Source organism: Lithobates pipiens, unplaced genomic scaffold (genome assembly GCF_037356315.1).
Source record: "Lithobates pipiens isolate NorthernLeopardFrog02 unplaced genomic scaffold, aLitPip1_a1.2 Scaffold_13, whole genome shotgun sequence".
Lineage (NCBI taxonomy): Eukaryota > Metazoa > Chordata > Amphibia > Anura > Ranidae > Lithobates > Lithobates pipiens.
In genome coordinates, this window is record NW_027507718.1 from 373968322 (window position 1) to 373984251 (window position 15930).

At 41.7% G+C, this 15930-nt stretch overlaps 1 protein-coding gene across 11 annotated transcripts in view; it reads left to right on the plus strand.

Annotated features, from left to right (window-relative positions):
• Positions 1–15930, plus strand: part of WDR17 (WD repeat domain 17) — a 150890-nt gene that overhangs the window by 84103 nt on the left and 50857 nt on the right. For 10 of the 11 annotated variants that reach the window (XR_013272333.1, XM_077477230.1, XM_077477236.1 and 7 more), the window contains 5 exons: positions 6798–6985; positions 7875–8043; positions 8131–8222; positions 9744–9826; positions 12055–12141. Coding sequence is in view for 10 of the 11 variants with exons in the window: in XM_077477230.1 (XP_077333356.1) it covers positions 6798–6985; positions 7875–8043; positions 8131–8222; positions 9744–9826; positions 12055–12141 (619 nt within the window). In the remaining variant the exon portion in view is untranslated. The remainder of the gene's footprint in view (positions 1–6797; positions 6986–7874; positions 8044–8130; positions 8223–9743; positions 9827–12054; positions 12142–15930) is intronic. The other variant, XM_077477229.1, reaches the window with a different exon arrangement.

Below are 15930 nucleotides of genomic sequence, written 5' to 3' on the forward strand. Positions count from 1 at the left end.
ATCCTGTAGATTACACAAGTTTTCAGAATAAGGAATTTGACTTTTTGGGCACCAGAGTTAAAACATAATGAGAATTATTCTAAAAGCATACAATTTTTATAAATACATAATATGTCATAAAAACAAAAGCACAACATATTATTCGAAAGGAAAAACTACCACAAAGTACATATTTTCAGCACATAAAAAGTGTGTAACTTGTGAGAATAAGCCCCAAGCATTTCAACTCTCCTGACGTATGAGTCTTTTTCAGGGGGTTAATACAGTTGTGGGCTATTGATCGCAAAATATGAGTTAGGCAGGCCATGCATGAGTCAAATTTCGAAAGAATTTTCTTTCGAAAATCTTATCTAAGAATTTTCTTTCATATTTCGCACCATTAGTGGGCTGCAACAACAGCCAATAAGTGATCAAATCATAAAGTCTAATGGATAATGAATATCTGAGGTTGCTTATATGACATCTACAAGATCTAGATGGGTTTTAAAGCTTCACAGATGATATTCAAATGAAGAGATCAAACTCTTACCAGATTTGTTTGACACATCAACCGTACAGCGGTGTGTCATACAAACTTACAGCGATTGACCTTCTGCGCTTAGGAGGACCAAACCAGACCAGATCCAGGAAATGCAGCTAGGAAAGGATCTTGCAATCGACCTAGTAATGCGATAATCTTGCAGAGAATCACCATCCATCCAAGTTGCAATCACAGTGGGATGGCTCAGCAGGAATCCAAGTAGGTAAACAAAAAGTGCGAAAAGGAAAATGAAAAACACTCCAATAGTGCAGGTGAAAAATGATTTTAAAATGTATTCACATCTTGTATGAAAAAGCAGATGCGACATTAAAATGTCAACTTCAGTGGGCCTGCCTATCTTGTGCTTTTCACATTGCTGTTCTTATATTTTTTAGTGATCACATTTTAATGTCGAGTAGCGTAGACGCACAAGGGCTCATTGTACAAACTGCATCATTTTATATGATTTTTAACGCTTGTGAACACTGTGTATATATTATGTCATTTCTTTTTTTCGATAAATAATACTTATATTCTCCACTTCTCCATTGTTTCCATGCCTCTAAAGTCCGATTCAAGGCTACTCTTTGAGTACCCTTTTTTTTCTCCTTACTGTTTTCATTATTACAGGCATACCTCACTTTTAAGTACACAATGGGGTTTATTTACTAAAGCTGGAAAGTGCAAAATCAGGCTTACTTCTGCATAGAAACCAATAAGCTTCTAACCCCAGATTGTTCAATTAACCACTTAAGCCCCAGACCAATTTGCAGCCAAAGGACCAAGCTCCTTTTTGCGATTTGGCACTGCGTCGGTTTAAATGACAATTGCACGTATGTGCGACATGGCTCCCATACAAAATTGGCGCCCTTTTTTTCCCACAAATAGAGCTTTCTTTTGGTGGTATTTGATCATCTCTGCGGTTTTTATTTTTTGCGCTATAAACAAAAATAGAGCGACAATTTTGAAAAAGCAATATTTTTTACTTTTTGCTATAATAAATATCCCCAAAAAATATATATAAAAATGTTTTTTTCCTCTGTTTAGGCCGATACGTATTCTTCTACATATTTTTGGTAAAAAAATCGCAATTAGCGATTATTGATTGGTTTGCGCAAAAGTTATAGCGTTTACAAACTAGGGGATAGTTTTAGAGCATTTTTATTAATATTTTTTTTTTACTAGTAATGGCGGCGATCAGCGATTTTTATTGTGACTTATTATGGGAGACACATCTGACATTTTTGACACATTTTTGGAGCCATTGTCATTTATACAGCAATCAGTGCTATTTAAATACACTGATTCCTGTGTAAATGACACTGGCAGTGAAGGAGTTAACCACTAGGGGCCAGTGTAGGTGTTATGTATGACGTTATGTGTTTTTTTTATTGTAGGGGGGAGTGGCCTGGCATGTGACATCACTGATCGTCCTTCCCTATAAAAGGGAAGAGATGATCGGTGACAGCCACATAGGGAAGCACGGGGAGAGGTTTGTTTACACAGACCTTTCCTCGTTCTTCAGCTCTGTGACCCCATCGCGGGACACCAGCGGCGATCAGGTCCGCTGGCCCTGCGGCCACGGTAATGGAGCACAGGACCGGGTCGGGAGCGCTCCACCAGGGGTGCGCTCCCGACCCATGGCTGGGCCCAGCCGTGCCATTCTGCCGACGTACATCGGCGCGAGGCGGTCCTTAAGTGGTTAAGCTTTGGTAATAAAACCTGGTATGTCTTTTTTATCTTAATTATATATTGAGGTTGATTTACTAAAACTTGAGAGTACACAGTCTGGTGCAGCTCTGCATTGAAACCAATGGGCTCCCAGGGTTTTTTTTTTTTTTTTTTTTGTCAAAGCTTAATTGAACAAGCTGAAGTTAAAATCTGATTGGTTACCATGTTCAGCTGCACCAGATTTTGTACTCTCCAGTTTTAGTATATTTAATAGTAATATGAGCTTAATATAAAGTATTTATATATATATATATATATATATATATATATATATATATATATATATACAAATTCAAAACTGTGTACACATTGAGAAGGTTTTACCAAAAACTGGAGTAAATGGAATATGAAACAAAAATAACCAATCAGCTTCTTACTTCAGCTTGGTCAGTTAAAGCGGGCCTTCAGTCATTTTTTTCAACTTTACATCTATTAAAACTTCTGCCCTTGTTGTTTTAACTTTGAATTGTAAAACATTGTTTTTTATGCCAGTATATATTATTATTATTATTCAGGATTTATATAGTGCCAACAGTTTGCGCAGCACTTTACAATATGAGGGCAGACAGTACACACTTACAATACAAATCAATACAGGAGGGATAAGAGGGCCCTGCTCGTTAGAGCTTACAATCTAGAAGGGAGGGTCAAGTTGAAACAAAAGGTAATAACTGTGGGGAATGAGCTGATGGAGAAAATGAAAATACAGTTAGGTGTGGGTGGGGTAGGCTTCTCTGAAGAGAAGTGTTTTCAGGGATCGTCTAAAATCGAATAAAGTAGGAGATAGGCGGACAGATTGGGGTAGGGCATTCCATAGGATTGGAGAGGCTTTGGAAAAGTCCTGGAGGCGAGTATGGGAGGAGGTGATGAGGGAGCTAGAGAGCAGGAGGTCTTGAGGGGAACGAAGAGAACGAGTAGGATGGTATTTAGAGACTAAGCTAGTGATGTAGCTGGGGGCAGAGTTGTGGATGGCTTTGTATGTAGTAGTTAGAATTTTGAATTTAATTCTTTGGCTGAGCGGAAGCCAGTGGAGGGATTGACAGAGAGGAGTAGCAGACACAGAGCGATTGGTAAGGTGGATGAGTCTGGCAGCGGCATTCATGATTGATTGAAGAGGTGACATACTATGTAGAGGTAAGCCAATGAGGAGGGAGTTGCAGTAGTCGAGGCGGGAGATGACCAGCGAGTGAATTAAGAGCTTTGTTGTGTCATTGGTTAGAAAGGGGCGTATTTTGGAGATATTGCGGAGGTTGAGGCGGCAGGATTTGGACAGTGATTGGATGTGTTGCTTGAAGGAGAGTTCAGAGTCCAGGACTACACCTAGAACCTTGGTGTGAGGGGATGGGCATATGGTTGTGCCATCAATTTTGACAGTGAGATCAGGGGAAGGGGCATATGGGGGAGGAAAAATTATAAGTACGGTTTTGGATAGATTGATTTTGAGCAAGTGATGTGACATCCAGACTGATATATCTGATAGTAAATTAGTGATACGTGAGGAGACAGAGGGAGTGAGCTGAGGGATAGAGAAATAGATTTGGGTGTCGTCAGCATAGAGGTGGTATTGGAAGCCGTGGGAGGCTATCAGTTGACCCAGGGAGGAGGTATAGATTGAAAATAGGAGTGGTCCAAGAACAGAACCTTGGGGGACCCCAACAGAAAAAGGAAGAGGCGAGGAGGAAGTAGAATTGTAAGAAATGCTAAAGGTGCGGTTGGATAAGTAGGAAGAGAACCAGCGAAGAGTACAGTCATGGAGACCAAAGGTGTGGAGTGTTTTGAGAAGGAGGGGGTGGTCAACCGTATCAAAGGCAGCAGAGAGGTCCAGGAGGAGGAGTACAGAATAATGTCGATTGGTTTTGGCCGTTAGTAGATCGTTTGTTAGTTTTAGGAGAGCAGTTTCTGTGGAGTGTTGAGGACGAAATCCAGACTGAAGGGGATCAAGAAGGCTATTATCAGCGAGGTGGACACTCAGTCGGTTGTAGACCAGACGTTCGAGTAGTTTGGATAAGAAGGGGAGCAAGGAGATGGGGCATAGGTTGTTAGGATTGGATGGGTCCAGTGAGGGTTTTTTAAGTAGGGGTTTGACAAGTGCATGTTTTAGAGAGTTGGGGAAGATGCCAGAAGAGAGGGAGAGATTGAAGATGTGAGTTAGAGAGTGTAGCATAGAGCCAGAGGGTGAACGCAGCATTTGCGAGGGGACAGGATCCAGAGGGCAGGTGATAAGGTGGACATTACCAAGTAGTTTAGCAACTTCGTCTATGGCGGTGGGATTGAAAGAGGGAAGTAATGATTGTGCCTGTGGGCATGATGTGTAAAGCGTGGAGGGTATCAGAACAGTAGAGATCTCCGCCCGAATTGTATCAATCTTCTGTTTGAAGTGATTAGCAATCTCCTGGGCAGTGAGTGAGTTGGCGGGTGGAGGCGGTGGAGGACGAAATAGAGAGTTGAAAGTAGAGAAGAGTTGACGGGGACGGGATGATAGGTTGCTGATGAGAGTGATAAAATAGTTCTGCTTGGCAGAGAGGAGGCTAGAATTGTATTTTTGGAGGGCAGATTTATATTGGTTGAAATCTCTGAGACTTGGTCTTGCACCACAGGCGCTCATGAGCACGACTATGTTTTTTCAGACTTCTAGTGACATCTGTTTGCCAAGGTTGAAGGGGTCAGGGCTTGATTCTGTGTGTAGTGAGGGGGGCCAGTGAGTCCAGAGAGGCTAGAAGTGAAGTGTTGTAGACAGAAGTGGCTAGGTTGGTGCAGGATAGGGGTGAGATTTTGTCGTAGAGGTTGTCAATAGCAGAGTAGAGAAGAGAAGGATTGAGATGACGTAGGTTTCTGCGGGTAACTTTAATGCGGTTGGAAGGAGAGGAGGTGAAGGAGAGGGAGAGAGTGAAGGTGGTGATCAGAGAGAGGGAATGGATAGTTAGAGAGGTTGCATGGAGTGCAAAGGTGAGAGAAAACGAGGTCAAGGATATTGCCTTCGGAGTGAGTAGGATCATGTATCCACTGTTTCAGGTCAAAGAAGAAGGTTAGGCTGAGAAGTTTGGAAGGGGCAGAAGTGTTAGTATTAATAGGGATGTTGAAGTCCCCGAGAATGATTGTGGGGATTTCAGAAGAAAGAAAGTAGGGTAGCCAGGCAGAGAAGTCATCAAGAAATGTTGATACTGGTCCAGGGGGCCTGTAGATCACTGCTATTCTTAGAGAAATTGGAGTGAAGAGACGAATGCAGTGTGCTTTGAAAGAGGAGAGTGACAGAGAGGGAGGTGGCTGAAGTACCTGAAAGGTGCTATGTGGGGCTAGAAGGATTCCGACACCTCCTCCCTTACGTCCATTGGATCTGGGGGAGTGAGTCCAAAGAAGACCACCATGGGATAGGGCCGCAGAAGACGCAGTGTCTGATTCGTGGAGCCAGGTTTCGGTGATGGCGAGTAGGTTAAATGAGTTGGCGATAAAGATGTAATGTAGAGAGGTGAGTTTGTTGCAGACAGAGCGGGAGTTCCAAAGGGCACAAGAGAAAGGGAGTCTGGTCTTGGGAAGAATAGAAATGGGAACTAAATTGTATATACCTTATACCAGCCATTCTCAACCAGGGTTCCGTGGAACCCTAGGTTTCCTCCAAAGGTGGCTAGGGGTTCCCTGAGATGTGGCTGATTTACCTCCTGTTTGATGGTGCCTACATAGTTCTGAGCCAGTGTCACTTGGAGGAGCCAGTGGTATGACACCAATGATCTTTATAGCTCTCAGTAATGGGGCCATTCTTACCACCACTGTAAAAAAGGGCATTCTTCTCACTGACCAGCAAAGTAAGGGGCATTGTCCCCACTGACCTCCAATGAATGGGTTTTATCAGGGGTTCCCCTGATACCTGAAAATTATTTTAAGGTTCCCCGGGGATAAAAGGTTGAGAAAGGCTGCCTTATACAGCCAACTTCTTGTTTCTTGGCTGGCCATTAGCCTAGGCATATGACATCATGCACATCTCTCTCTATAACTCTCATGAGAGTTTGCCAGAAAGGGAAGGGGGGTGAGTCATAAGAGGGCCAATGAGAGCTGCAGGGCTGCTGAGCTGGAGGTGTGTCTGTGTAAATCCAGGAAGTGAACAGGCAGCAGCTTCAGCTGCCCACAGTTAAAATGGATGCAGTCAGACTTAGTAAAAGGAGATTTCTACAGCATATTTGGCATGTACAGAATCACAGTATATATAAAATAATATGCAACGTGGTTGGAGGGAAGCTTCAGAATGGCAAAGAAGTTTTTATTACAAATGAATTATGTGAGCAGACTGCAGTTCCTCTTTAAGCTTTGAAAATGAAAGTTAGAAGATGATTGGTTGGCATGTAAAGCTGGTACAAAATCTGTCTGCTCTAGTCTTGGCAAATCCCTCTGATGCATGTTATAGAAATGAAGAGAGGACCAAAGAAGGATTACCATTTAATAGATTAGCTATTGTAATATTATATTGCACTCTTCACAAATATACAGTCTAGACACAGATTTATACTTTGCAGAGTGATAAATGCCTTGTTTGTTTGTTTTTCCCTCTAATGAGCATTTTTAGCACAATCCCCTACAAAGAACCACCATACGTCATCCACTAGTGAGGCTGTCCCCCCTCCCACGCTGACACAGAACCACGCCTTCTCACTGCCTCCCGGTCATGCTGTCTGTTGCTTCATGGATGGAGGAGTTGGCCTTTATGACATGGGTGCTAAGAAGTGGGATTTCTTGCGGGACTTGGTATGAAGTTTTTTTTTTATTAATAACCAATTGCCAACTTCAATAATCTTTAAGTAGCACATCAGATTCAGTTTTGGTCTGTTTGAATGTTTACTGAAATTTTTCAAAAAAGTTTGTAACTTAGTGAAAGAAGCCACATGGGGATCCCACATAACAGAAGGGCGAGGCACATACAGAGGTGTAGAGAATACAAAAAAAATAAATCACTCTGTTAGGCAAACCAGAAGCACAATCCACAACTAATATAGTATTAAACACAATCGGATTTCAAAAGTGCAAGTCCAAATAGGACTATCAGCACTGCTGTGATCGATCATACGTTCTTTGAAGATATTACCGTAAATGGGTGCAATGCATATGGCAGATTCTGTTTTTTAGTGAGAACCTTCCACGTATAAATATATCCTAGACCTAGAACCTTACCACATTTGGTTTTGAAATGGAAGGCTTCATTTAGACATGCAGTTGGGGGGAAGGGGGCAGCAAAATTGTGCTGTTGAGCTGCCTTTTTCCCTCCCGTACAGTTGCAATAGGCAGCGGGTGGGGGGTGTTTTCATGCTGCAGACACAATGCTTCTCTTTGCACCCGCTGCAAACTTTACCCGATATGTAGCCTCACACAAGCAAATGAGGAAGTGCCACCCCAGCACAAACACGGGTATGCATACAGTATATCCTGCCCCACTTCAATGAGGCCTCATATATTTGTACAGTCGACAGGAAGGGGTTACATTTGTGTTTTGTGGTTTGAAAATGCTTTAACTCTTCGTGAAATACATGCTTTTAAAAGACTGACTTTATTTAATAAAATAAAAAAAAGATGTACTTTTAAGTTATCTTAAATGTGAGGATCATTTAGGTTTATTTGACATTTCATCCTAACCGTGTAGGGCCACATTGAAACCATCTTTGATTGCAAATTCAAACCCGACGATCCAAATTTATTGGCTACAGCATCATTTGATGGTACAATAAAAGTCTGGGACATCAACACACTGACAGCCGTGTATACATCACCAGGAAATGAAGGTGTTATCTACTCTCTGTCCTGGGCACCAGGTAAGTTGTTTGTCATACTGAGATTCTAAAGTGTCAATTCTATTAACACACCGTCTTCAATTTAGTAATCATTTACTTTTTTCCTAGGAGATTTAAATTGTATAGCAGGTGCAACATCAAGGAATGGAGGTTTCATCTGGGATGTTAAGAAAGGCAAAATGATAACACGATTCAACGAGGTAAGAGCTTTTAAATCAAAACGTCTTCAGTTTCCCGGCCAATCATGAATTTGGTATTTCTTGTATTGTCTTCTAATAGCCAAAGGGGTTATTTACTAAAGGAAAATCCACTTTGCACTCAAAGTGCACTTGGAAGTAAAGTCGCTGTAGATCCGAGGGGGACATGCAAGGAAAATAAAAAACAGCATTTTAGCTTGCACATGATTGGATGATAAAATCAGCAGAGCTTCCACTCATTTCAGATCTACTCCTTAGATTTAGAGCGACTGCACTTCCAAGTGCACTTTCAGTGCAAAGTGGATATGCCTTTCGTAAATTACCCCCAAAGTGTCAGTATGTTGGAATCTGTAAACATAGTGCAAACTCAAAATTAGCTGCAGCGGGTAAGAATTAAAATGATGCCTTGTCTACATGTATGAACAATGTAATAGCTCTAAAACATAGTGCCAGTAATCAGCTTCAATAGCTGCTACAGTTAAAAGAATGAAAATAAATATGATAGCGATCACAGGACAACTATGTTCACTGCAAAGCACAGGAAAAGCAGACAAGAGGGTAGGACAAGTACATTAACGCTGGTTTCACAGGGGCTTTGTCCATAGACCGCATCCGCCTGCTCAGCAGGGGATCTCCCTGCTGAACAAATGGATGACAGGTCTGTGTCCGCCAAGCAGAGCAGACACAGGCACAACCCTGCTGTTCTCTATGGGGCTGTCAGATGTAAACTGGCTGCCTGTCTGTTTTCCATCCGACTGTCAACCAATCCAATCTCTTGTTTTTGGCAGACAGGATCGGATCGGATGTTGGCAGGTATCAACGGGAACATATCCGCTGACATCCCCTGCTCTATAGAGAGCTAGGGATCGTCTGATCAGGTCTGCCTGAAAAACTGATTGGATAGCCCTTGTGAAAACAGCTTTAATTCCAACAGGGCCAACTTTACCAAACTGGGCTTCCTACTTCATGACACTAAATGGGAAGATATTCTATAAACTAAAAACATGGAGGAAAAGTGGGAGTGCTTTAAAAACATTTCAGGTAATGGCAATTGTCAGTGTATTCCAAAGGGCAACAAATATAAAAGAACTAAGGCTAAATATGGATGGCTAAATTCAAGTGTAAAAAAGGCACATTAAAGAAAATAAACTGTCCTTTAAAAATCATAAGGCTGAGGGGACATCGTCAACAATCCAGCACTACAAAGAATGCATTAGGAAATGTAAGAGCACGATCAGGGCAGCAAAAATAGACCATGACGGACACATAGCAGAGGAGAGTAAAAAGAGTCCCCAAAAATGTGTTAAATATATTAATAGTAAAAAAAGATAAGTCAGAGAATATTGGCCCCATAAAGAATGATTAAAGGAAGTATTACCAAAAGTACCTCTATCACCAAGAGCATCAAGTATAGGTCCAAACCAGATAAAAGAGGTAGCCACTCAACAAGGCTACATATCTTATTCTGCTGCTATATTATCAACTTTAAAATATTTGATATTCATTGTGATTTTTTTGTTATAGCATGGAAAAAATGGCATTTTCTGCATCTCTTGGAGCCATAAAGATTCTAAGCGCATTGCCACATGCAGTGGAGATGGATTCTGGTGAGTGGAGAAATCAATGATCTTGGCTTTATAGTTCTCACTTATCAAAAGGTTTGTAAAAAGACTCATACTATTGAATAGAATAGATTATGCCTTATCTACCAATTACAAATCTTTACTGGATAAACATAGGTTTTAGTCTAACTACTGTGAGAAAACATGGATGGTCTGAAAGAGTTTTTTGTTTTGGCATTTTAATTAAAGCCCAACTGTAGGAAATTTGGAAGTTCTCCCCTGCAGTGTGGCTGCCCTGCACCACAAGGGCTAACTGCTTGTTTATTCTGTGTAAAAGCACTTTTATGTACAGTGCCTTGAAAAAATATTCCTACCCCTTGAAATTTTCCACATTTTGTCATGTTACAATCAAAAACGTAAATGTAATAAATTGGGATTTTATGTGATAGACCAACACAAAGTGTCACATAATTGTGAAGTGGAAGGAAAATGATAAATGGTTTTCAATTTTTTTTTTACAAATAAATATCTGAAAAGTGTAGCGTGCATTTGTATTCAGCCCCCTTTACTCTGATACCCCTAACTAGTGGAATCAATTGCCTTCAGAAGTCATCTAATTAGTAAATAGAATCCACCTGTGTGTAATTTAATCTCAGTATAAATACAGTTGTTCTGTGAAGCCCTCAGAGGTTTGTTAGAGAACTTTAGTGAACAAACAGCATCCTGAAGGCCAAGGAACACACCAGACAGGTCAGGGATAAAGTTGTGGATAAGTTTAAAGCAGAGTTAGGTTAAAAAAAATATCCCAAGCTTTGAACATCTCACAGAGCATTGCTCAATCCACCATCTGGAAATGGAAAGAGTATGGTACAACTGCCAAGCTACCAAGACATGGCTGTCCACCAAAACTGACAGGCTGAACAAGGAGAGCATTAATCAGAGAAAGAGCCAAGAGGCCCATAATAACTCTGGAGGAGCTGCAGAGATCCACAGCTCAGGTGGGAGAATCTGTCTACAGGACACCTATTAGTTGTGCACTCCACATATCTAGCCTTTATGGAAGAGTGGCAAGAAGAAAGCCATTGTTGAAATAAAGTCATAAGTCTTGTTTTCAGTTTGCGACAAACCATGTGGGGACACAGCAAACATGTGGAAGAAGGTGTTCTGGTCAGATGAGACCAAAATTGAACTTGTTGGTCTAAAAGGTAAAACGGTATGTGTGGCGGAAAACTGACACTGCACATCACCCTGAACGCCCCATCCCCACCGTGAAACATGGTGGTAGCAGCATCATGTTGTGGGGATGCTTTTATTCAGCAGGGACAGGGAAGCTGGATAGAGTTGATGGGAAGATGGATGGAGCCAAATACAGGGCAATCTTAGAAGAAAACCTGTTCTGCAGAGTCTGCAAAAGACTTTAGACTGGAGCGACCGTTCACCTTCCAGCAGGACAATGTCCTTAAACGTACAGCCAGAACTACAATGAAATGGTTTAGATCAAAGCATAACGTGTTAGAATGGCCCAGTCAAAGTCCAGACCTAAATCCAATTGAGAATCATAGATTAGTCATTCATCAGTCATAGTTCATAGACACTCTCCATCCAATCTGACAGAGCTTGAACCTTTTTGCAAAGATGAATGGGCAAACATTTCACTCTCTAGATGTGCAAAGCTGGTAGAAACATACCCAAAAAGACTTGCAGCTGTAATTGCAGGGAAAGGTGGTTCTACAAAATATTGACTCAGGGATGCTGAATACAAATGCACGCCACACTTGTAAAAAAAAATTGAAAACCATTTATCATTTTCCTTCCACTTCACAATTATGTGTCACTTTGTGTTGGTCTATCACATGAAATCCCTATAAAAATCCCAATAAAAAACATTTAAGTTTTTGATAAAAATGTGGAAAATTTCAAGGGACTGTACCTGATCCTCCATTGCCTGGTAGACGGCGCCCCACATGCTACAGTGGTGGACTGTGCCTCTGCACCATTATGTTATGGACCCAGCATTAGTCTTGATGACATCAGGGTCGTAGACCACTGGAGTATGGGTGAGAAGATGCTGCAAGGACTGGTATAGCAGCGGAAAGTAATTTTCATGCCCCTAGACCTAAACAAGCAGTAAACCCTTTTGGAGAATTTTCAGATTTAGATATACATTACGTGAAACTTTGATATATTAGATTTGCCCATTTATTTAGGTTTGTTAGTTTGGTTTATGCATTATAGAAGTGAGAAATGTTTATTTTCCTTTATAATTGTTTCAGCATTATTCGCACGATTGATGGAAAGGTTTTGCACAAGTATAAACACCCAGCGGCTGTGTTTGGATGTGACTGGAGCCAAAACAACAAGTGAGTCAGAGGTTCTCAAACTCTCGTTTATGAGATCTACTGTGTAAGTTAGGGAGGCTTTTTATTGCAGACATTTTTTTTAACCTATGTATTCAAATTGTTGTTTTCTTTACAGCAGATCTAACGTACAGTGGGGCAAAAAGGTATTTAGTCAGCCACCAATTGTGCAAGTTCTCCCACTTAAAAAGATGAGAGAGGCCTGTAATTGTCATAGGTATACCTCAACTATGAGAGACAAAATGTGGAAACAAATCCAGACAATCACATTGTCTGATTTTGAAAGAATTTTTTTGCAAATTATGGTGGAAAATAAGTATTTGGTCACCTACAAACAAGCAAGATTTCTGTCTCTCACAGACCTGTATCTTCTTATTTAGGAGGCTCCTCTGTCCTCCACTCATTACCTCATAGTTTCATAGTTAGGTTGAATAAAGACACCAGTCCATCCAGTTCAACCTGAGTGATTGTCTACAATTGTCCCTATCCCTGTACACTGCACACTCACATTGGTCCCTACCCTCAAGGAGCCCACAATCCAAGGTCCCCATTCATATGCTAGGGCCAATTTTGGACAGAAGCCAATTACCCTGCCTGCATGTCTTTGGATTGTGGGAGGAAACCAGAGTACCCGGAGGAAACCCACGCAGGCACAGGGAGAAAACATGCAAACTCCCGGCAGGTGGTGTCGTGGTTGGGATTTGAACCAGCGATCCTTCTTACTTCTAGGTGAGAGTGCTAACCACTACTCCACTGTGCTGCCCACCTGTATTAATGGCACCTGTTTGAACTTGTTATCAGTATAAAAGATACCTGTCCACAACCTCAAACAGCCACACTCAAAACTCCACTATGGTGAAGACCAAAGAGCTGTCGAAGGACACCAGAAACAAAATTGTAGACCTGTACCAGGCTGGGAAGACAATCTGCAATAGGCAAGCAGCTTGGTGTGAAGAAATCAACTGTGGGAGCAATAATTAGAAAATGGAAGACATACAAGACCACTGATAATCTCCCTCTATCTGGGGCTCCACGCAAGATCTCACCCCGTGGGGTCAAAATGATCACAAGAACGTTGAGCAAAAATCCCAGAACCACACGGGAGGACCTAGGGAATGACCTGCAGAGAGCTGGGGCCAACGTAACAAAGGTTACCAGCAGTAACACACTATCCCGCCAGGGACAGTGCCAGACGTGTTCCCCTGCTTAAGCCAGTACATGTCCGGGCCCGTCTGAGGTTTGTTAGAGAGTATTTGAATGATCCAGAAGAGGATTAGGAGAATGTCATATGGTCAGATGAAACCAAAGTAGAACTGTTTGGTAGAAACACAACTCGTCATGTTTGGAGGAGAGAGAATGCTTGAGTTGCAACCAAAGAACACCATACCTACTGTAAAGCATGGGGGTGGCAACATAATACTTTGGGGCTGTTTCTCTGCAAAAGGAACAGGAAGACTGATCCATGTACATGAAAGAAAGAATGGGGCCATGTATCGTGTGATTTTGAGTGCAAACCTCCTCCCATCAGCAAGGGCATTGAAGATGAAACGTGGCTGGGTCTTTCAGCATGACAATAATCCCAAACACACCACCCGGGCAACGAAGTAGTGGCTTTGTAAGAAGCATTTCAAGGTCCTGGAGTGGCCTAGCCAGTCTCCAGATCTCAACGCCATAGAAAACTTTTGGAGGGAGTTGAAAGTCCGTGTTGCCCAGCGACATCCCCAAAACATCACTGCTCTAGAGGAGATCTGCATGGAGAAATGGGCCAACATACCAGCAACAGTGTGTGACAACCTTGTGAAGACTTACAGAAAACATTTGACATCTGTCATTGCCAACAAAGGATACATAACAAAGTATAGAGATGAACTTTTGATATTGACCAAATACTTATTTCCCACCATAATTTGCAAATAAATTCATTCAAAAATCAGACAAGGTGATTGTCTGGATTTATTTCCATATTTTGTCTCTTATAGTTGAGGTATATCTATGATGACAATTACAGGCCTCTCTTATCTTTTTAAGTGGGAGAACTTGCACAATTGGTGGCTGATAGATTTTTAAGGTAATGGTCAAAAGGCAAACTCCCTCAGAGACCTGTAAAGATTTCCGAGGGTTGAGATTCAATAAAGCTGATAGCCATAGTCATGTTGGCCTACTGTGGAAACAACTACCAATACATACACCAATTGAGAGGCATAATAATATCTCTGGAGATCTGGCATTGACAGCCCATCCTGGAGAGATGGAAGTTAAAAAAGAACTATAGGCAAAACTTTTTTTGGGGATAGTAAGTAAGAGAGGGTTATAATCTCTGTCAGGTTTTTTTTTTTTTTTTAACATCTTTGTCCCAATGTGAAGATTTACCAAGATTTTGTCCCATTGTCTCCCATCTCGACCTGTGCCCCCAAAAGCAAGCTGCTTGCTATGGGGGCAATGGTGCATGCTCGTTCCCGAGCCCTGCTCTATGCATCCATTAGACACATAGAGCCACAGCTTGGCCCTGCCTCCCAGCTCTCTCCTCGTTGATTCACTGGCTATGATTGACAGCAGCGGGAGCCAATGGCTCCCGCTGCTGTCTCAGCCAATGAGGAGAGGGAGTCTCGGGACAGCCGAGGCTTTCATGCACATTGCTGGATCGAGAGGGGGCTCAGGTGAGTATTAGGGGAAGGGGAAGTGGGGGGGAGCAGCACACAGAAGGTTTTTTACCTTAATGTATTGCATGAAGGTAAAAAATCTTCAGCCTTTACAACCACTTGAATTACTATACACAGATAACTTGTCAATGAGTTGTATAGGGCAACTAGTGAGAAGGTCAACATTAGTAACCCCATCCATCAAAATAATATATGACTTATTCCAGTTTACGTAAACACTAAATTCTTACATCACACCTAAAATTTTCTCAATGGCTTGTTGGGGATATGATAAGTATTAACATATCATTTAAGTACAAAGACAATCTCTCTTCTAGTGTACCCACATGGATACCTGTGATCAATGGAGTGCAACTAATCAATGCTGTTGGAGGCTCTATGGCCAGGGAAAACACGAGAAGAGAGAGGGGGCACCCCTATCTTGCACATCTTTACTTGGGGAATGGGTCAGATACATTATTGTTAATTCTGATTTGGGAAGTAAGATGGTTGTATAAAATTTGTACCCAAAATATGAAAGTATTACAAAACCCAAGGCTCCACAACACTTGGGTCATATAGCCATATAGGGCCATTCAATAGAGTTGAATTCTTTGTGGGTATACAAACCCAGGACAGCGCTAAGAGCAGGGGGCTGCAGTTTAAAGGTTTGTAAAGTGTCACTAGATATGTATGTGGACCACTGTGGAGCATATAACCGTAGAAACAACCAAGTTCAATTGTCTAGAAAAAATGTTTGCCAGGAATTTTTTCTTTATCTGTTTTAGGATTTAGAACGATTAAAGCTTTTCTCATTAAGGGAGGAAGTAGACTTCAATACTTCCCCATAGAGAGATAGCAGCCTGAGAACCAAACGCCCGGTACAAATCATACTATACATTAAGGAATCCATCTAGACCAGGGGTTTTAGGTTTAGAAAAAGTGTGATCAATTTCCTCTGTTGAGGTATCTGAGAATCCCTGATGCTGAGAGACAAGGGAGCAAGATACAACCTAAATAGTGTACAAGATCATTGGGTTCATATTGAGCATGCGTTTCATAAAGTTTACTATAGAATTGCAGGAAAGCCTCCGTGATAACCTTGTTAGAGGTTTGCATGGTCTGTAGAGCCTCAACAACCGTTAAGGAACTG